This window comes from Marmota flaviventris, chromosome 3, assembly GCF_047511675.1.
Source record: "Marmota flaviventris isolate mMarFla1 chromosome 3, mMarFla1.hap1, whole genome shotgun sequence".
Classification (NCBI taxonomy): Eukaryota; Metazoa; Chordata; class Mammalia; order Rodentia; family Sciuridae; genus Marmota; species Marmota flaviventris.
Genome location: NC_092500.1, coordinates 124,318,418 through 124,333,963, shown reverse-complemented (window position 1 = coordinate 124,333,963; position 15,546 = coordinate 124,318,418). Strand labels below are relative to the sequence as shown.

The 15,546-nt window shown below is 49.5% G+C and overlaps 1 protein-coding gene across 1 annotated transcript; it reads left to right on the top strand.

Moving 5' to 3' along the window:
* Positions 1–1,427: 1,427 nt before the first annotated feature.
* Positions 1,428–15,524, top strand: Tnfrsf1a (TNF receptor superfamily member 1A). The gene is made up of 10 exons (XM_027951293.3): positions 1,428–1,784; positions 9,777–9,930; positions 10,140–10,268; positions 10,538–10,687; positions 10,914–10,992; positions 13,549–13,622; positions 13,732–13,845; positions 14,152–14,180; positions 14,365–14,602; positions 14,685–15,524. Exons 1-10 carry the CDS (start codon positions 1,746–1,748, stop codon positions 14,990–14,992), a joined length of 1,314 nt encoding a protein of 437 aa, XP_027807094.2. The 5' UTR covers positions 1,428–1,745; the 3' UTR covers positions 14,993–15,524.
* The last annotated feature ends 22 nt before the right edge of the window (positions 15,525–15,546 follow it).

The window sequence follows — 15,546 nt, the reverse complement described above, 5'->3', positions numbered from 1 at the left end:
TTAGGGTTAGGATGGCAGAGGCAGGAAAACCAGAGGCAGGAAAAGCTAAGGCAGGAGGGCTTGGGGCTGGAAGGTCAGCTGGTGGATCAAAGGGAGTAGAGGCAGGGAGCTCTGCTGTACATCATAAAGCCCCAGGACAGCACTTTCTGGTCCCCCTGTGTTTTCTACAGCCTCAGCACCTGAAAGACTTAGCGTGTGGGGGAAGGCATTGTATTCCGTGGGCATTTGAGTCAATATTGCACTCAGGGTATAGAATTTGCTTGGGAGAAGCCCTGCCTAAACTGGGATAGTATTTTACATTAACAGAGGATGACAGGATATGGGGACTGAGAGGGACCCTGACAACAAAACAAACAAGAAAGGAAGAAAAAAAAAGACCCCAAAGGACAAACAAAAATAAACCCCAAGGGGACATTGGGAAAAGTGGCACTGTGTCTCTCATAGACAAAGGGGGCCCTTTGTTTGCAAACTAAGAATTGGGTGTTCTCTGCTTCTAAATGCTATGTATCTCTGGCCCTCACTCTTCTCATCTAGAAAGTCAGAGGGTTCCATAAATTCTCTTTCTAGGGTCAGTTCTGATGGATGTGACAAAATATTTGGGAAAAGGGTGTTGAAAATGGACTTTTGATATCTTCTGGAGATACCCAAATATCCAAAGCATCTTCACAAATACGGTCTCATTGATCTTCATGGCCTCATTTCCCCTTGTAGGTGGGCAGACACTTTACCCCCTTTAATAAGAGGAACCAATCAAAGCTCAGGAGCAGGGTTGCCTGATGTCCCACAGTTGGTGGCAGAGCTGGGATCAACAGCTGGGGGCACCTGTCAGGTGGAAACTGGTTAAGAGCCAGAGGGTGGGGGCCAAGGGTTAAGGTCCCAATTAGGGCAGAAAACTAAGATTAGAATTGACTTTGAGTATTGGTTTGGATGGGCAAACTCCCACCAGAGAGGGGAAGTAGAATGCCAGTGGGAACTCCAGGGTAAAGGGGAGGGCCACTAAGAAACACTGAGTACTTCCCACAGTCAGACGTTTGTGTATTGTTTCAGTAAATCCATACAGCAACCTGGCCTTGCAAATCGAAAAACAGGCTCAGAGAGGTTAGATCATGTGTTTAAAATCACCTAGCTAAAAAGTAGTGGATTCTGAACTGGAACTTAGTCATTTTGACAATTTGACTCCAAAATCATAGGTCTTCCCATTCGTAGCTGAGAAAGGCCAGGGCTGGGGGCGGCCGGGGAGGGGGTGGTGTCAGTGCACCTTGGGGTTTGGTTGCGAGTGGGTGGATGGGTGGGCTGAGGGTGCAAGGCCGCGGGATCTGGGGCTCTGGTGCCTCTGACTGGGCTACAAAGCGTTAAAGAACCTTGGCCCCCTCCACCCTCCACCCCCGCCTCCTCCCCGGGCTCTTCCTGTCCCTGTTGCAACACCGCCCGCCACTCTCCCTTCCCCTCCCACCTTCTCTCTCCTCTCTGCTTTAATTTTCTCCTGTAAGTTCTTTAGATTCAGCCTCCATTTCTGGCCTCCTGGGTTCGAGGTCCCTGGTCCTGGGTTGTGATATCCTGCCCCAAGTTTCAACGCTCAACTCCCACTCTCACCCCAAGGCCCAGACGGCGCTGGGGACCTCCTGGGCAGACCCGTGCGACTCCGGTCGCTGCCGTGCCGCTGGCGCCGCCACCGCCGCCGCCGCCGCCGCCGCCGCCGCCGCCCCGAGCCCCAATGGGGGAGTGAAGCCCACAGCCGGCCCGACATGGGCCTCCCCATCGTACCTGGCCTGCTGCTGCCACTGGTGAGACCAGGGTCAAAGGGAAGAGTGGGCTGGGGGCATGCGCCTCCTGGCAGGAGGGGGCCAGACTTTCCAGTCTCGGCCTGTCCTTGGTGCCAGTCTCAGGCCGGCTTGGCCTGACCTCAGGCGCTGACCTTTCAGGTTTCCCCATTCACCCTTCTCTAGGAGAAGGGGCTGCACTGAGGCCTGGGCAGAGGGGGGCAGGGAGGGACGAGTTTGAAAGGGAGAGAGTGAAAGGAAGCTCTGACAGCCCAGGAAGTTGGATTGGGCCAGGGGGTGTCTGGGAATTTGGGGGTTGGTGGAAGGTCAAGGGTGGGGCGGATTTGGCAGGGGGGAAGAAAGGAATGAAAGAAGGAGGTGGATCCTCTTGGAGTCCAGATGATTTGGAATTTAGTTCCTCTGGGCAGCTGGATGGCTCAGGAGTGTGTTGGGTGGTAAGGCCACCTGTGGAATTCAGCTGAGCAACCTGTTAGGGCAGGAGTTGAATGGCTTGTGAAATGGGGAAACTGAGCCTGGGAAGCAGATGATGGGTTGGTGGGGTGGGTTTGGGATGCTGTGTAGTGGAGGGTATTGGAGAGTGGAGTGAGATACTGGGTAGGGACAAGGCAACCAGTGGATAGCTGTCTTGGGCCCTGGGAGGCCCAGGTTTCCCACCTGGGGGCATACTCTGTCCTTCTGCCTCAGCCTCAGCTCCCAGACTCCTTCCAACCCCCTCCCCATAGACCTAAACAACAATCATTTGGTTTCTAAATCCTGTGTTCAGTTTGGGGAAGTTGGTAGCAAGTTGTTTTCGTCACTGGAAAATGTCCCTTTCTCTGGCCTCAGCCTTGTTTTAACGTATCCTTGATCTTCACCTGTGTCCTGGAATCATCTTGCTCAGATACCTGGAGCCCCCAGCTTCCCTGCTTAGTGGGGTGGAGTTTCCTACCTTTGTGGGCAGTTTCTCCGGGTCCCTGCTGTTCCCTGTCTTTTCCCCACCATGCCTTCCTTTTCTGTCACTCTCCTGAGCCCTGCTTGTGAGCACCTTTCATCCCTCCCTCCACCTCTGTTCTCTCATCTAGTCTCACATTTCTAGACTTCAAGTGGCACCTGTCTCTGTTATGTCTCTTCTCATTTCTCCATTTTCCTGTTTCCCCAGTCCTACCTTTTCTTCCCATCTTAGGACTGTCCTTCCATTGGCTACTCTCCCCGCACCATCCAGCTGCCCTGTCCTCTTAATTCTGTTCTCTCTGTGGTGGTCGATCACCTGGATTCATGCCACAGCTTGTGAACCTGAGCTGGTTATTGACCACTAATGCTTTAAGTTCTTTATCTTTAAAATGGACATAATCATGATGATCTTGTAGTGTTATTTTTAAATTTAAATAGATGGATACATGTTAAGTGTATTTTCAATTTATTAAGTGCCTACTCTGTGAAAGACACTGTTTCAGGTGCTGGGATTTCAGTGGTGTATGAAATTCCTACTCTCAAGTTTATGGTCTAGTAGGGATAACAGAAAGCACTCAATAAATCTTTAGCTTGTACATTATTGTCATTAGTGGTATTAGTAGTAATTATTCAGTGGCTACTTGTGTTTGGAAAACAGAAAGTAAAGGTAGTCTAAATATGGGTAAATGCCTGGGCTAGGAATATAGCTTAGTAGCAGAGCACTTGTCTAGCATTTGTGGGTTCAATCCTTAGCATGGGGTACGAGGAGAGTGCCTGGTACCAGGCTGCTGCAGCCCTGGTGGGGATGTGACCATTAGGGATGGAAACCTTGCCTGGAGCTGAGGGGGCAACAGGAGACAGGCAAGGTCTGTAGAGGGCTGTCCATGGGCTTTTCAGGTGAGCACCATTCAACTAGCAGTACAGAGCACACAGTACAGAGCGCAGAGTATATGGTGTATGTGTGAGTGGGAGGTGTTGGTGGGAATAGGGAACAATGAATACGGGAAGAGTGTGGCAAAGCAAGTAGGAGTTTGCTATTCTCAAAGAGTTTGCAGTCTAGGGGCCAAGATAGCAAAAAAAGTAAAAATGACTTCAGAACACAGTGGAGGAGCCAGGCTCTTATAATAGGGTTGGGGATGTGGCTTAGTGGTTGAGTACCCTTGAGGTCAATCCCAGGTACCCCGAGGAAAAGACCCATTGGAGTCCAGCTGCCTTTCTTTTTTTCTTTTTCTTTTCTTTCTTTCTTCTTCTTCTTCTTTTTTTTTTTTTTGTACCAAAGATTTAGCCCAGGGGTAGTTTACCATTGAGCCACATCCCCAACCCTTTTTCATATTTTATTAAAAGACAGGGTCTTGGGGCTGGGGCTGTAGTTCAGTGGTAAAGTGCTTGCCTCACATGTGTGAGGCACTGGGTTCGATCCTCAGTACCACATAAAAATAAATAAAGACATTGTGTGTTCATCTTCAAATAAATAGATATTAAAAAAAAAAAAAAAAGACAGGGTCTTGCTGAGTTGCTCAGAGCCTTGCTAAGTTACTGAGGCTGGCTTTGAACTTGTGATCCTCCTGCCTCAGCTTCCTGAGCTTCTGGGATTACAGGCAAATGCCACTGTACCCAGCTCCAGCTGCTTTTTCTTGCTTAGTGAATCTCAGCTCCAGGAAACCAGGAGTTTCCCCAGCTGATTCAGGTGTCTCTGCTAAGCTGTGGGCTGGAGCGCTCTTCCCATCCTAGGGCTTACAGTGTCTTCAACTGTCTTCAACTGTCTTCAACTCATTGAGAGTTCTTAAGAGGATGATTATCCATCTCAGCATCCCCATCACCCACATGGGGCCTGGCAAAGACCGTCCTTTAACTGTTGAATCAATTAAGGAACAAGAGATTGGTTGGATGAAATGAGGGAAGGAAAGCCTCATAGAAAAGTGGATTTGGAGGGCTGGGGATGTGGCTCAAGCGGTAGCGTGCTCGCCTGGCATGCGTGCGGCCCAGGTTCGATCCTCAGCACCACATACAAACAAAGATGTTGTGTCCGCCAAAAACTAAAAAATAAATATTAAAAAATTCTCTCTCTCTCTCTCCCCCTCTCTCTTTTAAAAAAAAAAAAGTGGATTTGGAGCTGACGTCTAAGTCACTGTCTGGCAGCTAGAAGGGAGGGAGGCAGAAGAATTGGGAGACTGGTTTAGAGGAATGGAGAGATGGGATTTTGTTGAGGGGTGGTGGGGACAGGAGCTAAATATACTACTAGCTGGCCTGGAACCTCCATGTGAGGAACAGTAGAAAATGAGAGTGGAAATATTGGAGTGAGTGGGTATGTGTGAAAAAGAACCTTGAGTATGGATCCAGGTGGAGAGTTTCATTCATTAACTATTCTTTAGGGGCCCATTCTGTGCCTAGACTATGTTCAGAATAAAAGTGCCTAGATATCCCTGACATGTGCATTCAGGGAAGGAATGAAAATGATGTTTCCAGCAGGCCCTGGAGATGGAGAAGGTTCTCACACTTGTGGTACAAGTTGAAGCCTGAACACAGATAAGAAAGTATGTGGGAAGCCTGACAAGGTGGCTGCAGTCCCAGCTCCCTGGGAGGCAAAGGCAGAAGAATCACTTGAGCCAGGAGTTCAGGGCATTCTGAGCAGCATAGGAAAGATTGGAACAGGAAAGAGAAAGACCTTTACAATCATCAATAATCCAGATGTGAGGCCATCGAGGAACATGGAGAAGAAAGAAAAATCACAGAGGAAGGACTGGCAAATGAACTGATAGGACAGCAGCAGGGTTAGGGACAGGGGCTGTGAGGAGAGGGCTGGGCAAATGTCTTGGCATTGGCACCAAGAATTTTGTGGTGTGACTCTAGGTGAGAGATGAATGAATTAAGTTTGGGGCATATTAAGGGTTGGGGACTAGCCAAGTGGAAATGTGGGTTTTAACAGCGGGTCTCAAAATCTTCAGTAGAGGCATGTGCGTGTGTGTGCCTGTGTGTGCCTGTGTGTGTTGGGAATGCTGAGTCTGAAAACTCTCCCCAGGTTATAAATGTACTTTAATGTGGGGAGTGCTGTCTCCCCACTTCCCTCTTGAAGTCATCATTAGTTTCAACTAGAATGGAAGACAGACTGATCAATCCATGTTAATCTGTCCCTCTAGTTCTGTGGGCCTGATAGAGAGGATTCCCGTGAGAGGAAGACAGGGCTCTGACCAAGATACTCTCTGATCTCTCATTTCATGGGGCTTGTGGTCTGTTTGGGAAGATCATATCTATTCATCTTAAATAACCTTTGTATGATAAGAGACCAAAGTAGGTATGGTCAGTTCATGTTATTCAAGGTTGCTGAGGGACGAGTGGCTAATGAACTTGGGTGAGGAAAACATGTGTCATCATCAATAGAGGGCTTCATGGTGGGGGTGGGATTTCAACAGGGTCCTTGGAGGAGACAATATCATGAGCTCTTCCAAGATCTTGACATTAAATGGACAAACACATTTTAATTTAATGAACACATTGTTGTGGGGAAATGGCAGAGCAAAGTGGGTCCCTGAGAGGTGGCTGGGTCAGGGTTAGACCACAGGGTCCATCTCTGCTTCTCCGCTCTACTCTGCAGCCCTGGGACCAGCACCGGAAGTCACACTTTAAAGTCTCCCCAGACGGAAGTTGTGGGGGGGAGATGAAGAGGTGCTGGGTCACCCCCTCAAGTCTCTCTCCACAGGAACCCCCAGCTTCCTGCCCTTCCTCTGCTCCAAGTAGAGGCAGTCAGACTGGAGTTGGGCCCTCAGAGCTCACCTCCTGGTTCTATAGTTTTGCCACTTAAGACAAGTGCTATGGATTGGGCTCATTGGGCCAGCTGGTGCCAACAAATGGTGCCCACTGGTGGGGAGCCTGAGGGCCCTGGCACCTTAGGGTCAGAAAGGGCTGGCCTGGAGCATGCTGTGAGCAGTGAGAGGCTTGAGCAATAGAGCTGGTTCCTTCTCACATCTTTTTTGCTTGCTCTCTCATTCCTGGAAATGAGTTTTTATGGCTCTGCAGTTTTTCCTGTGCAGTCACTAGGCTTGGGAAGGAGCTATGCAGCCTCAGAACTGGCCCTATTTTCTAGGGATTGTCCGGGACTTCAGGGAGGTTCCCAAACCCAACACAACTAGCCAGAACAAGGCAGGCTGTGGGAATGTGGTGAACCCAGAGTGGGAGGGCAGCCTTGGATGGCTTCCTATTGGAACTAAGGGGTGTCAGGAGGCTGGTGCAAGAGTCCAGGGAAGGGTTTATCTGTCTTCGAACTTGTTGAACTGGGAGAAGAAACAGGGCGGGGCCTAGTCTAAAGGAAGGATGCGGAGGGGGGGAAGGAACTGAGTGGCCCTCTGGGAGGGGCAGCTATTGACCTGATGGGCGGAAGCCAAGGGTCGAGGGAGACTTCCCTTTGGGATGGACCGGGAGAGGGAGGCATTTCCCTGAAATCTGTGGGCCAAGTGGGACAGGGGTCCATTGCCTGTCTCTTTTAAGGAGAACAGGGGGTGAAAAGGGGTGCTGAGTAGAGTGGGAGAGAGAGATGGGCCCACTGGAGGAAGGGATGAGATGGCATCCTACTTGCTGGCTGACCCTGCCTTTTGCTGACTCATGACCCTTGAGGAGCTGGGGAAGCTGAAGTTGATAGTTCCTTCTCCTCTCCCCTCCATCCCCTCCCTCTGGACTGAGTCACTGGGGCGGAGCTGCTGGGAAAAGATTTCCCCTTCCCGGATCTGACTTAACCCCCAAAGTTCTGGATAGGGAGGGACACGTGTGTGCTTGGCCAGAGAAAGCCTCTCTCCTTACTTGCCTCTATGAGGCTCATTCCTCACCGGCCAGAGGTCCCTGAAAAGCTCCCTTCAAGGCTATCCTGGAACTGGAGCCCCTCAGTGCCTCTTCCTGACTGCCTCTGCCCGTTGGCTTTGCTCCAAGCCCCTTGGATAGGATTCAAAGTGTCAGTGACCTTAGGTACTCCATGTTCTTCTTCGGGGAAAGGAACCACACATTTCAGGATTGGGAAGTTCTTCCCATAACCAACCCTTCCTGTTGCCCTAGGAGCCCCTGCCTTCTGAGTGTGTGGGCACACGCCTGCCTACAGGGGTTGCTACTGTTTCTGTGTATGGCTTCCCATGTTTGTGGCTGAGGTTTGAGCTTCCGGACCTGCGCAGCCGCTGGCAGCAGTGGCTCCTGGCAGATGACAGGGTGCAACTTGCCTGCCTGCTTGGAGCTGTTAGGACCTCAGGGCCTGCAGGGAGCTGTCAAGGCCGGGCGGCTGTGGCCTGCCAGGCCTTCTCCTGGGTTTCTGTGATCCAATTAGTCTGTTTCTCCCCAGTGGGGCTGCTCTTGTGTGTGTGTGTGTGTGTGTGTGTGTGTGTGTGTGTGTGTGTTTGTGTGCCGGGGTTTGAACCAGAGAAATACTATCACTGAACTATATAATCCACTCTTTTAAAATTTTATTTTGAGACAGGGTCTTGCTAACTTGCTCAGGGTCTCACTCAATTGCCCAGGCTGGTCTCAAACTTGTGCTCCTGCTGCCTGAGCTTCCTGAGAAACTGGAATTACAGGCATTACATCATGTGCCATCATGCCAGGCTTATCCCAGTGTTTAATAAACTTTTGAGGACATCCTAAATTGTTACAAAAAATGGCTCGTATCAGGGGGAAAGGAGAAGAATCAAGGCTCAGAGAGAACCAAAAATGAAGCCAGGACAGATTAAAGAGCAGTCTGAGTGGAGCTAAATACGACTCCTGGCTTTGCTTTCTCCATACTGAAACCAGAACCAGGAAAGCAATTTAGCTGCTGTGGGCCTGGCCCAAACCTATGCAGCTCTGAAGTCTGCCTTCCAGATACCCTGCTGTGCAAAGGGCTGATCTCAGGCACACCCTCCTGACCAGTCAGTTGAGCCTGATCTCCAGCTTCTGGACAGCTCTAGTTACTTGTGACCTGCATGCCTTTGCCCACTCCTGCTCCCACCTAAAGTTTCTCACCGCCTACCCTATCCTTTACCCCTGAAGTTTCACTTTGACTCCCCTCCCCATTTGTCCTCACCAGCTTAGTGTGTGTGCTTATAAATTTAGCTGTGGAAGGTGATGCGGCATGAAGTATGCGGGCAGGGTCCTGAATAAGGTTTGATGCAAATGTATAAAGAAATGCTTGGCTGGGGGTGTAGTGCTTGCTTAGCTTATAGGAAAAAAAAAATGTCCTTCTTTTGCTTCTGTCTACTCCCTAGGGATGGTACCTGTAGGAATGTCATTCACCTTCATCCCCATCTGATTTTCCCAAAATACTTTTTATAATTTATTTATTTTTGTGGTACTGGGGATTGAACCCAGGGGCATTTGATCACTAAGCTACATCCCCAGCCCTCTTTTAGTGTTTTAGTTTGAGGCAGGGTTTTGTTAAGTTCCCCGGGCTGGTCTTGAATTTGTGATCTTCCTGACTCAGACTCTCTCATTTCTGGAATTACAGGCATCCCCCACCCATGCTCAGCTTATCCAAAATACTTTTTAGTGGTATAACAATCCAGGAAAGTTTACAGATCCTAACTGTTTTCTTCTGTAAATGTTTACAAAGTGAATACACTGAGAACCCTGCCAAACACAGATGGAGAAATGTCACCTCAATCTTTAGGGTGGCTAGTTGGAAAAAAAAGGGCCATAGTGGAAGTGATCTGCCGGTTCCCAATCCAATAAAACATCTTCTGGGCTGGAGGTGTAGCATGTGTGCTTAGCACATGGGTGGACCTGGGTTCCAACTCCAACACTGCAAACAACGACAACTCTAAACATTCCTTGAACATCTGCCCTGTGGCCAGCAATGTTGGCTGTGGTGGGGAACTGTGAATCAGGATAAGATATAACCTGGGCCTGGGGCTTACTAGACTTGATTTGAAGGAGCAAAACTTAGCACACAGGACAGCCAGAGAACAATTAAGCGCTAGATTGCTCTGCATCCCCTGTCCAAGGGGCGAACAGTTCCTTGAGGAAGGACTTGAGCCACAGAGGTTTTAGATTTGCTGCCCCTAGTCCGCCCGCCCCTCCCTCTCCTGATGGTGTCCCCTCTCTCTGATTCTTCCTCAGGTGCTTCTGAACGTGTTGGTGGGGATACACCCCTCAGGGGTCATTGGACTGGTCCCTCCTCTTATGGACCGGGAGAAGAGGGATAGTCTATGTCCTCAGGGGAAATACAACCACCCTCAAAATCATTCCATCTGCTGTACCAAGTGCCACAAAGGTAGGAGAAAGTGGTAACAGTGAGTCTCCTCAGTTGTGGGGCCTTGAGTCTTCCTTTGCTTGTTACAGATGTTCGAGAACTTAGGACCCACCCTGATTCCTCTAACTTTACTGCCTCTATTGGGCTGGAATTTTCTCCCTCTTTTCTTCTCCTAGAGACTTCCTTCTGTGAGCTCTGAGCTCAGCCTAACCCTGACACCCCATTTGTAGGAACCTACTTGTACAATGACTGTCCAGGCCCAGGGCTGGACACGGACTGCAGGGAGTGTGAGAATGGCACCTTTACTGCTTCAGAGAACCACCTCAGACAGTGCCTCAGCTGCTCCATGTGTCGGAAAGGTGTGTCTTAGGAGAGGCTGAGGGCTCTAATGGGAGTGTGTATGGTCCAGATTCTTGGGGGGACTTGAGTGTCCTGTGAGGTATGTGCATCGATGCTGGGGGGTGTGGGCAGGATGAGTGTGCTCGTGTGGGCTGTATGCGTGGTGTGAATGTATGTTACAGAGACAGGTGTATGTGGTGGTGGGGGTGAAGGGACACAGGGAAAGGAGAAGTTGAGTAAATATGGCAAAGGGATGCAGAACTCAAGCCCCATCTTCTTCCCTCACCAGAACTATCCCAGGTGGAGCTTTCTCCTTGCACAGTGAACCAGGACACTGTGTGTGGCTGCAAGAAAAACCAGTTCCGCCAATATTTTAGTGGAAAACGTTTTCGCTGCATGAACTGCAGCCTCTGCCTCAACGGAACCGTGAATATCCCCTGTGAGTGTGGCCTGCCTGATCCCAAGACCAAGCCATCCCTGCCTTGGGGTCAGCCCATCTCCCAGAAGGAAGGTCGTCACCTTGCTGCACCCTATGAGGAGTGTGCCCCTTCCTACTCCTGTGGTCATGGGTCTGAGGACCATGTCCATCCCACCCTACCCCACCTTCGTCTTCTGGTCCCCAGGGTGCAGGGTGCATCTTCTGTAGCTGTGCCTTCTCCCCACAGGCCAGGAGAGCCAGAACACCGTGTGCAACTGCCATGCAGGGTTCTTTCCAAGAGAAAATGAGTGTGTCTCCTGCAGTGAGTGAGTATCTGCCAGCAGCAGGTGTTGGATGGGGGGCTGAGATGAGTGGGGTGACTGTGGTTGAGAGGCCCTAGCAGAGCAAGGGAAACACTCAGAATGCACATTCTCCTACTGGCCAACCAAGTGGGAGACACTTCATCAAGATACCAGACGACCTTCCCTCTTCCCCAAAAAATGTTCCTCAAATCTTAAGAAGTCTTTGAGCCAGGGTCAGTGGTGTACTCCTGTAATCCCAGCAGCTCTGGAGGCTGAGGCAGAAGGATCACAATTTCAAAGCCAGCCTCAGCAATTTAGCAGGGCCCTAAGCAACTCAGCAAGACTCTGTATCTAAATAAAATGTAAAAGAAGGGCTGGAGATGGGGCCCAGTGGTTAAGCTCCTGAAGGGTTCAATCCCCAGTACACACACACACACACACACACACACACACACACACACAAGTCTTTGGATAGAAGCTCATTCCCCCAGGACTTGCAGTCCTTCCAATTCAGGTTTTCAAACACTTGAGCAACAGGGTGTATTGTTGTTCATTGATTCTAGGACATCATCTACTTTCACATTTCTGAAATCAGACTGTGCCTTACAACAATTGATGATGTATCATGGTTTAATTGGCAGCTTTTGAGCATGTGCTGTGTGTGTGGTATATCAAGAATGGTATCTCTTATTATTGATGGCATCTTAGGTTTGCTATGATATGGTATTTCTGCCTCAGTCCTCTTGATAAGGCCTTCTCATTCCTGGATCCATAGATGCTGTTCTTTTCTTTCTTTCTTTTCTCAGTACCCAGGAGTGCTTTACTACTGAGCTACATTCCCAGCCCTTTTTATTTTTTATTTTGAGACAGAGTCTCGATAGGTAGTTGCCTGGGCTGGCCTTAAAACTTGCTGAGGCTGACTTTGAACTTGCAATCCTTCTGCCTCTGCCTCCTAAGTCACTGAGATTACAGTGACTTGTCACCATGCCTGACTCAGAGGTTGTTTTTGCACACTTGCTTGCTAAGAAGAAATTTTGAGGGCTCTCAGAGTCGAACTGACCTGGGCCTAAATCCCAGCATAGCCACTTGGAAGCTGTACAACCTTGGGCAAGTTATTAACATCTCTGAGCCTTATTTTTCTTACCTTTAAAGTAAGGATATTGGGGCTGAGGGTGTAGATCAGTGATAGAGCACTTGCCTAGCACTTGGGAGGCCCTGGTTTCTGTCCCCAGTAACATACACACATACATACACACACTTACAAAAGTGTCTGACACAAAACTATTTTCTTTTTTTCAACCAAGCGTTATTCTTCTTGAGAGTTTTTACCTTCATCCCACATGGTTTTCACCATGAGCTTGTGAGGAGGGCCAAAGTGCCTTTCCCTGCTGTCAGATTCCTACTAAGAACTCATGTTCTCAAGCTCCTTCTAGCTTCCCCAATGTAGTTATCACTCCACATGTGAAAATGTGCTGCTTCTATAGAGGACTCTGGCTGCCCTTAGTGAGATGTAGGGGCATCTGTGTGGGGTGCAGCAAAGTGACGACCTTCCTTTCATGTGCATGTTTGTCACCCCCACACTCAAAGCCAGGTACTATCACTGACAATGTTATTTGAGAAAAAGTGCTTTAGACCTCTTGTGTTGTCTGCATTCCATCCCTGTGACATACTACCTGAGGCAATCAACTGATAAGGAGGAAAACTTTATTTTGGCTCAGAGTTTCAGAGGTTTTAGTCGCTGATCATCTGGCTCTACTATTTCTGGTCCTGTGATAAGGCAGAACATCATGGCTGGAGTATGTGGTAGACCAAAGCTGCTTACCTCATGGAGGTTGGAAAACAGGGAAAGAAAGAAACTGGGGGCAGGGGAGAGGGGCTGTGGGCCCATTTTAATCCAAGAGCCCATCCCCAGTGACCTAACTTCCTCCCACTAGGCCCCACCTCCTAGAGGTTCCACCACCTCCCAGTAGTGCCTCAGACTGGGACCCAGCCTTCAACACATTGGGGAGACATTCCAGATCCAAACCATAGCACCTCTCTCTGCCACAATCCTACCAACAATGTATTAATAAACAATATTATATCAATATTGTATTAATAAACTTATTAATAATTACCATTTATCAAGTACTGACGATGTCAGGCTAATTAGCCCTATTGTACTGGTGAGAACACTGAAGCTTAGAGGTGAAATGACTTGCTTATTTCACAGTGATACTTAATGAATGGGCTGGAATTTATATCCTGACCTTAACTACCTTGAATTTTATTTTTTTTTCCGATGATGGAGATGGAACCTAGGGCCTGGTGCAAATGTTCTACCATTGAACTATACCCTGGTCTTGTAACCTTGAATGCTTTTAACTTTCTCAACATAGCTTTTTCAAGATCCCTTCTAAATCTAAAATTAAATAGTTCTGTGATTAACTGTTTCATTCTTTTGCATCACTTCTCAAGATAGGTTAAATTCCATTATATTAAGAGATAGCAAAAAATATTTGTAAAGCAAAGCATTTCCAACAATCTTTGTGTTCCTCTTGTTGTAGAGTCTCTTTTCACCAGTGCTGTCTCTTCTTTTAGATGTAAGAAAACCCCAGACTGCATGAATTTGTGTCTTCCCTTACTTAAAAATTTTCAGCCCCCTCCGGACTCAGGTAAGGAGAAGCCATATTGTGCCCATGTTCACCTGGCCTCCTGCCACCCCATGCATCCCTGGCTGTTCCCCCTTCCCTCCCCATTTACTGTGATCTGCTTTGTCTTCAGGTACTACAGTGCTGTTGCCCCTGGTGATCCTCTTTGGTCTTTGTCTTTTTTCCTTACTCCTCATTGGTTTAATGTGCCGCTACCCGCGGTGGAAGTCCAAACTCTACTCCATTGGTGAGTAGTGCCTTTGGGAAGGGAAAGAGTGTTTGGTGGAGATGTAGGAGATTAGATGGGTAAGATGGAGGGATATGAGAGGAAGTGTCTTTTTAGTTTGCTGCTGAGGACTCCAAGCTAGAGGTGGTCCTGGATGGCTGGTGGGAGGTAATGTGGCATCAGTAGTTCTCTAGTCCCCAGGGCCACATAGGCCCTGAGGCGTGTCACCGCAAGTCCCCATGGCCAGTCCCAGTGCAGGTTGCCAGGGCTGAGAGGGGAAGTGAAATTTATGATGGTTTCTCTCTCTCTCTCTCTCTCTCCCCTCAGTTTGTGGAAAATCAACTCCTGTAAAAGAGGTGAGATGAAACCTGGGACCTACCCCAAACTTCCCTGACTATTCCTCATAATTTTGGAATACCCAAATGTCTTTCACCATATGGGCTCTAGTAGTAATCCCATTTATCCCCAGACCCTCCAGAATAAAGAAGTTTGAGTTATTTTCTCTTCTCTTTCATTAATGCTGTGCCTTCTCTCTTTCAGGGGGAGCTTGAAGGAATTCCTACCAAGCACCAAGACTCAGGCTCCAGTCCCTTCCTCAGCCCCACCCAACCCTCCTGCCCCACTGATTGGTCCAACTTCAGGGCTGTGTCACCTCTGAGGGAGGTGACCCCAACCCACCAAGGGGCTGACCCCATCCTCACCATGCCCGTCACCTCCACGCCCATCGTCACCCCGGTTCAGAAGTGGGAGGACACCGCCCGCATGCAGCGCTCTGATGGTGAGTTTGGATGGAGCAAGGCTACGTGGAGGGTGCCAAGGAAGGGCTGCCAGTGGAGGTTCATTATCTTTATCCTCTGTAGCCGACCCTGCGACGCTGTATGCAGTGGTGGATGGAGTGCCCCCATCGCGCTGGAAGGAGTTGGTGCGGCGTCTGGGACTGGGTGAGCACGAGATCGAGAGGCTGGAGCTGCAGAACGGGCGCTGCCTGCGCGAGGCGCACTACAGCATGCTGGCTGCATGGCGGCAGCGCACACCACGACACAAGGCCACTCTGGACCTGCTGGGCCAAGTGCTCCGCGACATGGACCTGCTCGGCTGTCTGGAGAATATAGAGGAGGCGCTGCGTAGCTCCTCCTCCTTCTCGCCCACAACCAGCCTCCTCCGATGAGGCCACGCCCCCGCCTCGGGGAAGAACACTGTCCTTGTGACGGCTGCTTCCAACTCGCGCCTCCTGCAGGGATGATCTTGCAACATGCCCCCTGGACCTCGTTTTCTGGAGAGAAAGGGCCTTGGAGGGGAAGGCGAGAGCCGGCAGCCGGCAGCCGGAGTCACTTACTCGGTGCTACCCGCTCCGTGTATATAGCTTTTCTCAGCTTGACTGAGAGTTTCCAGAGCCCATAGAGTGGTTTCTGGGATAGGTGCACCATGCCTCATGCCTGTTTTGGGTGTGGGGGACCCAGCAAGACTGCCTAGGGGCTCCTGGTTGGTTCTGGGCCCTTTTTCACAATAGATAAGCAATCTTTGAATCAATTATATCACACTAATGGAAACTTGGCACCATTTGCCCCCTGTCCGGGCAAGCACAGAGTAAGCTGAATTGTCCCAAAGCAGGGGCAAGCACAGAACAATGGGACTTCCAGCTGGAGCTGTGGACTTTTGTAAATACACTAAAACTGGGAAATTAAACCTCTGTGCCTGGAGGAGTGGTCATTCAGTGTGAGA

What these genes read in the sequence shown, in the direction of transcription:
- Tnfrsf1a (XM_027951293.3), top strand. Translation starts at nt 1,746, where the DNA reads ATGGGCCTCCCCATCGTACCTGGCCTGCTGCTGCCACTG. An exon ending in TCAGCCCCCTCCGGACTCAG is followed by an intron (nt 13,623 to 13,731) that starts GTAAGGAGAAGC and finishes CTTTGTCTTCAG; the next exon opens with GTACTACAGTGCTGTTGCCC. An exon ending in CCGCATGCAGCGCTCTGATG is followed by an intron (nt 14,603 to 14,684) that starts GTGAGTTTGGAT and finishes TATCCTCTGTAG; the next exon opens with CCGACCCTGCGACGCTGTAT.